Below are 9,366 nucleotides of genomic sequence, written 5' to 3'. Positions count from 1 at the left end.
TTCCTTCCTTCCTTCCTTCCTTCCTTCCTTCCTTCCTTCCGTCTAGTGTAGTGATTAAGAGCGCGGACTCTAAGCTGGGAGAACCGGGTTTGATCCCCCACATGCAGGTGCCGGCGTGACCTTGGGTCAGTCACAAGTTCTCTCAGAGCTGTTCTCTCAACGGCAGTCCTCGAGAGAGAGCTCTCTCAGCCCCACCTATCTCACAGGCAACACTCCCCTCCTAAGCTGTGGAGTCTTGTGAGCATAAATTCTGCTTTGCCAGCTCCTGGCATTAAAGTTGTGAGCGAGCGATTTGGCTGCTGCACAAACTAGTCTGCTCTGGAGCCATCCTTCCTGAGCTAAGACGAAGAAGAAGAGATTGGATTTGTATCCCGCCCTTCAGTACCCAAAGGTGTCTCAGAGCGGCTTACAAACTCCTCTCCCTTCCCCCTCCCCACAACAGACACCCTGTGAGGTAGGTGGGGCTGACAGAGAAGAAGAAGAGATTGGATTTATACCCCGCCCTTCACTACCCAAAGGTGTCTCAGAGCAGCTTACAAACTCCTCTCCCTTCCCCTCCCCACAACAGACACCCTGCGAGGTAGGTGAGGCTGAGAGCGCTCTGACAGAAACTGCTCTTTTTCAAGGACAGCTCTTATCAGAGCTACGGCTTGCCCAAGGTCATCCAGCAGGTGCAAGTGGAGGAGTGGGGAATCAAACCCAGTTCTCCCAGATTAGAGTCCATGCACTTAACCACTACACCAAACTGGGTCTCTGTGTGAGCTGGAGGCTAAAAAAACTATGAGCTAGCTCACACTAACTCAGCTTAGAGGGAACACTGCTCACAGGGTGCCTGTTGTGGGGAGGGGGAGGGAAAGGAGATCGTAAGCTGTTCTGAGACTCCTTCGGGTAGTGATGGCAGGGTAGAAATCTTCTGTCTGTCCTCCCTCCCTCCGCTGTGAAGGGGAGCTAGTGACCTTCATGGGCCTTCACTGTCCTTCCCCATCCTGTGATCAGCATGGTCGAAATAAGTGATGTCTGTTCTCTGCCATGTCTGCACGCTGCAGAATTCTGTGTGGCGTTTTCGTTGCCTAGGCACTGGGGTTTGGGGTTTTTTTTGGGGGGGGTGTCACACGCTCCAGTGATCGTGGCTGAACACCGCGTCTGCCTTGGTCCAACTAGATTCAGGTTCAGTCGGGCCTTCGAGAGCAGTGAGATTTCGGGGGGGGGGGCAGGAGCATCCAAACGTCAAAGCTCCCTTCGTCAGATATTGAGACAGAAATGTATTTGTATGTAGCCACACGCCATTACAAACCAAGGATCAGCGTCAAATTTAAAATACAATGAAACCATACGATCAGAATAAAATTGAGTCAAAAGGTGTCTGCTAAGATCAATATTAATTACTTCCCATAAGAACAGCGTTAGCCCGTATTTTCTTTGCAGTGAAGTTTCTTTGCACATTCCGTAGGATATGTTGGTATCGAAATCAGCTAACAAGGACACAGTCCTCTCAGAATATCTGAGTGTCAGCTAGCTGCCATAGAAGGCTGGGAGGCAGTTGGTTCCCCCCTCCTCTCCCCTGGCATCTGCGCATGCCCTATCTTCCCTGTGTATGATCTCGTCTCATGCATTCCTGTCTGTAAACGCTAGGCAACGCTTATCTGCAAGGTTAACAGGTGTGTGGGGGAGCTGCTTTGCCAAATGTATAATGAACTGTACCGTGTGAAGCTGTCATTGTTTAGGGTTTTAGGAACGTTGCTTCTCAGGCTTTTGAGCGCGTAACCTGGAGTCTGCCCGCTCGGCGGGAATGGAGATTATTGGTTATTACCCTGTTTGAATGTCTTACATTATTCCTTGCCCACCCTGGCCCAGGTGTTCTGGGCAGTGAACTTGTTCCTGCTCTATCATAGCTTTAATAAAATACTACTTTGCCTAAGTGGATGCTGCGGTGGCTCAAGTGGTTAAGACACTGAACTGCAGGCTGTGGAAGGTCAGTAGTTCAGCAGTTCAAGACCCGGGTGCCGCAAGACGGGGTGAGCTCCTGTCTCTAGTTCCACCTCCTGCCAACCGAGCAGTTCGAAAGCAAGAAATTGCAAGTAGATAAATAGGTACCGCTTCGGTGGGAAGGTAACAGCGTTCCGTGCGCCTGGGTGCTTAGTCATGCCGGCCACATGACCACGGAAACGTCTTCGGACAGCGCTGGCTCTTCGGCTTGGAAACGGAGATGAGCACCGCAGCCCTAGAGTCGGATTCGACTGGCTTTCGAGCAAGGGAAACTTTACCTTTACCTTTACTTTGCCTAAACGTGTATTGGATTAATAGCTGTGGGGGACCGGACACTGAGCCAGATATTGCCTCTGCCAAAGAGAGCGTGGACTCCCCAAGGCTCATAGTCCCCAAGTCTTCTCTAAGGTCCCACCGGATCCAAAACCCGCCGTTCTTCTGCAGACCAACACGGCGGCCCCTCGGAGACTGCCTTGGTCCCGATCCTGTCTCTCTTTCCTTCCCCCAGTATGGGTCCAAAGCCCTCGACAGGGTCCTCCACACCATCCACAACCAGACCGAGAACGAAGTCCCCGTGCCGAGGAGCTACCTCAGAGGAGAGGCTGCCTTCTTCCAGGGTAAGGGAATCCAAACCTAAATCGGAATGAGCTAACGCGGGGAAGCCTCCGTGTTCAGAGGCAGTCTATCTCAGTGCCAGTGGCTGCAGGGAGGGGGGGAGCGACAACCAGGGCAGACTCTGTCCTCGGTGCCCCTTTGCCTGTTGGCCTTCTGGGGAATCTGGCCGGCCACCGTAGGAAGCAGGGTGCTGGACTAGACGGGCCCTTGGTCTGATTTGGCGTCCGGCTTGAGCCAGTGTGCCCCCAGTTCGAATCTCAGCTCAGTCACAGACTCAAGGGTGTCCCGAGGCTAAACAAGCTGCCTGCTCAGGGCCTAGGTGCTGTGGCCAAAAGTAAACGAGAACTGTTCCCGCTCTCTCTTACACACACACGTACCCCTTCTGTGATTTCAGAAATGAAGCAAAGCCTCCTCTCGGTTGGGATCTGTTGCAAGGAGATCCGCTACGGCTATGCGGAGAAAGGTACGTGCTCGGTTTCCACCCCAGCCCCGTAGCCAGAAATTTTGGGTTGGTGGGGCAAGAGGAAATTTTGTGGGGCAGCAGGGGAGGCAGGAAGGGGGAGGGAGAGGGGCAGCTGCAAGCCTTCCTTGAACGCCCAGCGGCGAAATGGCCTCTTAGAGTTCAGGGAAGGCACGCGGCTGCCCCTCTCCCTCCCCTCCAGCAAGATTTAAGGCAGGGGTGTCAAACATGTGGCCCGGGGGTCGGATCAGGCCCCCTGAGGGCTTCTGTCAGGCCCGCAGTGGAACTGGCTGTCTTCTGCTTCTTCCAGTTCTTCTGCTGCTGCTGCGTCATCATAGGTTTGCAGCTTACAGATACACACCTGAACAGCACACTCAAGTTTGCAACAGCACAGACATTCTGATGCAATCATTCAGAGCAAGAGGTGTCAGTTATCAGACACTGTTAAATAAAGACAATATTGCGAGAGTGCTCATGTTTTAAGCATGTTTTTATTTTAAGTTTTTTAAAAAAAACCCTTTGTGTTTGTGTCCTTTATAAAGTTTGTATCTCCGCTACCTGGCATTACCTTTTATGACACCCATGGCCCGGCCCAACAAGGTCTCATTTATGCCAGATCTGGCCCTCATAACAAATGAGTTTGACACCCCTGATTTAAAGGGCCCTCCAGCTGACTGGCGGGCCACATGCTCCCGCTGATCAGCTGGAGGGCCCTTTTAATGTCACAGGAGAGGAGGGAGGGGGAGAGGGGCAGCAGCTGTTGTGGGGCAGGCCTCAGGGTTGAGGGTGCAGGAACCCGAAATGCCCCACTGTAGCTATGGGCCTCTTCCACCCCACCCCTGGTGATGAATGACCAGCTACCCTTAGAGGAGTTGTGTCTTGGACTGGTGTGGAGAGAAGCCGTAAGGAAGAGGCGAATGCCGGATTTTCTTTGAATGCTTTGGTTTCTGTTCTCCCTGTGCAACACCCTCTGGCAGCAAACTGTGCAGGCCACTTCGAATGCTCACCCTTCTGTGGGACCACCGGCTTCAACAGCCGGCGCAATCAGACATCCACTGTGGCTCGGTGGGAGACGGGCAGCCCATCTGCCCCTGCCGGGAATGGGGAATGACTTCAGCAGCCCCTGCGATGTGGCAGTGAGCAGCCGCTGTGAGCCAGTTTGGTGTAGTGGTTAAGTGCGCGGACTCTAATCTGGGAGAACCGGGTTTGATTCCCCATTCCCCCACTTGCACCTGCTGGATGACCTTGGGCAAGCCATAGTTCTATCAGAGCTGTTTTCTCAAGGACAGTGCCGGAAAGAGCTCTCTCAGCCCCGCCTACCTCACAGGGTGTCTGTTGTGGGGAGGGGAAGGGAAAGGAGTTTGTAAGCCGCTCTGAGACTCCAAGTGAAGGGCGGGGTATAAATCCAATTTCTTCTTCCTCTTCTCCTCCTCCTTCTCTTCCTCCTCCTCCTCCTTCTTCTGTAAGCCGCTCTGAGACTCCAAGTGAAGGGTGAGGTATAAATCCAATTTCTTCTGTAGCTGACAGAACAGCACTCTTGGAATGGGTGAAGCTCTTGACACTTGCAAACAGTGATCCATCCAAAGCATCGTAGTGCCCTCGACAGTTTCTGTCCAAGGAAATAACTTTCCTCTGATTTACTGAGTCATGTTCACTGTGTCCAGTCTGATTTGCTTGCTCATTCCGTTGCCAGCTCGGTTCCCCTGGTGTGCCTTGGGGCGCTTGTGTTTCCTCGGTGGGAGGCTACCTAGAAAGCGGAAAGTGACTCTCCGTTCTCCTCCCCCCCCCTCCTGTTTCCGCACAGACTGCTCCATCACCAAGTTCTTGAACCGCATCTTGGGCTTGGAGGTCCACAAGCAGAATTTGCTCTTCCAGTACTTCAGCGATACTTTTGACTACCTGATCGACCGGGACAAAAAAGTGGGGAAGTACGACATGGGGATTCTGGGTAAGGAGCCGGCTGCGAATTCACTGTTTCTAAACTGCCACCAGAGAACAGCTCGTGTGCATGGGCTGGTGGTGGTGGTGAAGGGCGGGGTTTTCAGAGCCCTGGAGTACCTTACATTCAGGGCTATTTTTGGGCAGGAACGCACAGGAACGGAGTTCCGACTGGCTTCACAGTTGGCCACGCCCACTACAGCCAAAACCTCTGCAAGCGTGGCTACAGAGGGAAGGCCTGGAGAGTGACCCCCCCCCCAGTGACTCCGAGGCGGGCAGGCCAGGGAGCCCCCTGGAAGGATCGGGGAGGCATTTAAATGCCTCCCCATGCCTTCCCCGGCCTGTCCAAGGGCCGGCTTGCCTGGGCAAGCCAAGGGAAGGCAGTTTAAACTGCCTTCCCTTCCCTCCAAGGGCCAGCTTGCCCGGACTCCCCACAGCCGCGGGGCACTCGGGCAAGCCAAGGGAAGGCATGGGGTGTGGCCTAATATGCTAATGAACTGCACTGTCAGGGGTGTGGCGTAATATGCTAATGAGTTCCTGCTGTTGGGTGTGACCTATTATGCTAATGAGTTCCTGCTTACATTTATATTACATTTATACACTGCCCTCCCCAATGGGCTCAGGGTGGTGCACAACACTTAAATATACAATTAAAACAATATTAAAATAATTTACACATAAAATTGGTAAAATACTGTATAATTGTAAAAGTTGTCAGATGACTAGTAAGAAAGAGGCCACTGGTGGACAATTGGCCTGAAACAGTTGGGCAGGAAAAGTTGGGGCCAGAAAAGCTGGAGGGAGGGAGAGAGGGACGTCTGCTGCCTCAGCCAACGGCCCGGCGGAAGAGCTCCGTCTCGCAGGCCCTGTGGAACTGCAGTAAGTCACGCAAGGCACTGATCTCACACAGGAGCTCATTCTACCAGGCAGGGGCCAGGGCTGAAGATGCTGCCTGTGGCATCTGCACAAAAATGGTACCTCTGGTCTCACCGGGGAGGGAGGAGCAGGTGACTCTGGTCTCCGGTGTATGTGCCAGGGCGATGCTCTCTCTGCATCAGATGCGCATGGATCGTTTGATCTCTCCCAGGGCAGAGAACAGAAGACAATTCCTTGAAGGTGTCTGCTCAGTGGGGGACTGCAGTAAAAAGGGCAAATGCTGTGCTGGGGATTATTAAGAAGGCAATTGAAAACAAATCAGCCAGTCTTATAGCCAGTGTTCCCTCTAAGCTGTGGAGTCTCGTGAGCAAAAATTCCACTTTGTGAGCTCCTGACCTTAAAGTTGTGAGCAAGCAGTTTGGCTCCTGCATAAATGAGTTTTTATCTGGAGCCCTCCTTCCTGAGCTCAGACAAAAATCTGTGAGCTGCAGGCTAAAAATCTGTGAGCTAGCTCACACTAACGCAGCTTAGAGGGAACACTGCTTATAGCGCTCCTGTATAAATCCATGGTGTGGCCTCATTTAGAATATCGTGTACAGTCACTGCACCTCAAAAAAGAGATTGTGGCATTGGAAAAGAGGCAGAGAAGGGCAGCGGAAAGGCTTAAGGGGATGTAATGCCTTCCCTATGATGACGATAGCTTGAAGAATCGACGACTGAGGGGTGACATGATCAAGGTTTACAAAAATATGCCTGGGATAGAGCAGGTAGAGAAAGAAGTACTTTTCTCCCTTTCTCACAACGCAAGAACTCGTGGGCACTCAATGAAATTAATGAACAGGTTAGAAGAATGGATAAAAGAAAGTCCTTCTTCACCCAAAAAATCATTAACATGTGGAATTCACTGTGGCAAGAAGTGGTGGCAGATCCAATCAGAGACACCTTCAGTAAGGGATCGGATAAACATACAGAGCAGAGGTCCATCAGTGGCTGTTAGCCGCAAGGTATTGGTGGAACGCTCTGTCTGGAGCAGTGATGCTCTGTATTCTTCCAGCACGAGAGTCGGGTGCAACTCCACCCTCAGCTCCAAGGGGGTTGGATCCAGGAGGATTCTTCCGTGGCCTAGAAAGGAGGGGGGATTTCAGCTGGTTTCCCCTTCCCACTGCAGTCTTCCGATTCTTGAACAACTCACATCCATCCACTGTTACGTTCCAGTCCTGGGAATCGTCCCACCAAGTCTCTTTAGGAAAAGGTAAAGGTAAAGGTTTCCCTTGCTCAAAAGCCAGTCGAATCCGACTCTAGGGTTGCGGTGCTCATCTCCATTTCCAAGCCGAAGAGCCAGCGCTGTCCGAAGACGCTTCCGTGGTCATGTGGCCGGCGTGACTAGACGCCGAGGCACACAGAACGCTGTCTTCTTTAATGCCTACTAAATCATATCCCTCTGTCTGCAGTAGAATTTCAAGCTCTTCCTTCTTATTGTCCTAGCTTTGGGCTAGGACACCTGAAGCCTTTGGCTCCATTAAACCCGGCCCTCCTAGGTGGGCCTCTGTTGTTTGCTCTCCTTCATTGAAATCCCTGTGTCGGTCGTCTCCTTCCCCTTGCGGTGTCAGTTTAAAGCCCTAAAGATTCCCCTCTTGTGCTGTTCCTCGGGGGGCTTCCCCGTCCACCAGAGCAGCCTTTCCGGGGGCACGTCAGTGAGTCACATTCCGCTGATGGAGAGGAGCCCCTTCTAGATCCCAGCCAGAAATCTGAACAGAGTCACCCCGGAAGCTTTCAGGCCCTGCTGGGGTTACTTCTGAGCAGGCATTGGGGTTTCCAGGATCTGCCTGTTCAGTTTGAAAGGGTGTTTCTGGAGCTTGTGCAGAGTGACTTGAAGACATCCTCTTAATTTCCTGTTACAGCTGGTGGTGTTAACGCTTCTCCCGGGGGACGGCTTTGTGGCCCCTCCAGTGTTCCCTCTAAGCTGAGTTAGTGTGAGCCAGCTCACGGTTTTTTAGCCTCCGGCTCACACGTTTTTTTGTCTTAGCCCAGGAAGGATGCCTCCAGAGCAAACCAATTTAAGCAGCAGCCAAATCGCTCGCTCACAACTTTAAGGCCAGTAGCTCGCAAAGTAGCATTTTTGCTCACAGGACTCCACAGTTTAGAGGGAGCACTGCCTCCCCCTTCTCTGCTGGAGGGGGCGTGTGGCAAAATCTTACTGGGGGCCCAGATCCTGAGTCAAGAGGCTCAGCTTGCATTGTCAAGACTAGGGAAACTGAGTGGCCTCTCGGGTCACGGGAATGCTCTTTGTGCCAGAGGAAAGCACCGCCGCTAGCGGAAAGGATCCATGGGGGTCTAGCCCACGGTTCAGATTGGATGGAGGAAACCACCGGGGGCGGGGGGGCTGTGGTCCATGGCACGCTTTCTGCAAGCTCGAAAGTCATACTTCTTATTTCCTGGTTCCCCCAGACTTAGCCCCCGGCGTTGATGAGATCTACGAAGAAAGCAAGGAGGTCTTCTTGACCCCGGGACACCCCCAGGACGGGCAAGTGGTCTTCTACAAGGTGAGGCCAGTGGCCAAAATGCCAGGGGGGGGGGGAGGAGAGATCTGGAGGGGGGCTGCAGTGAAATGTTGGTCCTGCTCAGTCCTTTCCGGAGGACCGATCCTGCCAAGGGGCTCACGTGGCCTCTCTGCCATTTGTGGGGAAGCCTCGGTGTTCGGGGGACACTGTCTGGTTTGCAGCCATTGGATGCAAGCCCAGGGTGGGGTACAGATTGTGAGAAAAGAGACTGGGGTTTTCTCTCCCTTTCAGTCCGTGTTTCTTGGAGTGGGGGGACAAGGGAATAGAATCTGGGCTTGGACATTTCGTTGGGATGCCAGCCTCCAGGTGGGACCTGGGGGGACCCCCCCCCAGAATTACACATCTCCAGACTACAGAGGTCAAGTCCCCTGGAGAAAATGGATGCTTTAGAAGGTGGGCTCTGTGGCTTCGTATCCCACTGAGGTCCCCGTCCTCCCGAGGATCCATCCCCCAAATCTCCAGGAGTTTCCCAGCCTGGATCTGGCAACCCTCCCCCTCCTTCCCCGTAGGTGGTCGGGCCTGGCAACCCTAGAATCTGGGTAACGAAACTGGGGTGGTGGTTTAAAACCGGATTCGTGGTAAAATTGGGGGAGGGGTAGAGTGTTCCTGTTGGGGCCCAACGGGACAGGATAGGCCAAATTGCCTCAAAAGTCTGAGCAGGCCCTTCACACAGAAGCATGCCCCCCCACACACACACTTTTAGAATAGCCGGACTCTTCTAAACAGACCCAAGCAAGTGGTCTGTGACCGGACAGGAGCCGTTGCATGATAGGAGTCAGCAGGGGTCATTTCCTGCGGGAGCGCACAGGAGTGGAGCTCCGGCAGTAAGGAGCCCAGGGGGCGGGCACATGCAACAAGCCCCACCCCCTGCTCCCAGCAGCCCTCAGTTGGGCCACGAGGAGCAAGAAGCAGCCAGGTAAGTTGCAGAGC

General features: G+C 53.3%; 1 protein-coding gene across 2 annotated transcripts in view; it reads left to right on the top strand.

Annotated features, from left to right (window-relative positions):
• SBNO2 (strawberry notch homolog 2 (Drosophila)) overlaps positions 1 to 9,366 on the top strand; it is a 129,773-nt gene that overhangs the window by 111,434 nt on the left and 8,973 nt on the right. For both annotated transcript variants that reach the window (XM_015407638.1, XM_015407639.1), the window contains 4 exons: positions 2,495 to 2,603; positions 2,996 to 3,064; positions 4,866 to 5,009; positions 8,324 to 8,418. In XM_015407638.1, coding sequence (XP_015263124.1) covers positions 2,495 to 2,603; positions 2,996 to 3,064; positions 4,866 to 5,009; positions 8,324 to 8,418 — 417 coding nt within the window. The remainder of the gene's footprint in view (positions 1 to 2,494; positions 2,604 to 2,995; positions 3,065 to 4,865; positions 5,010 to 8,323; positions 8,419 to 9,366) is intronic.

Source organism: Gekko japonicus, unplaced genomic scaffold, assembly GCF_001447785.1.
Source record: "Gekko japonicus isolate JY-2015 unplaced genomic scaffold, Gekko_japonicus_V1.1 scaffold1442, whole genome shotgun sequence".
NCBI classification, from domain to species: domain Eukaryota; kingdom Metazoa; phylum Chordata; class Lepidosauria; order Squamata; family Gekkonidae; genus Gekko; species Gekko japonicus.
Note: the sequence above shows the minus strand (reverse complement) of the source record. Positions and strands in the feature narration are given on the sequence as shown.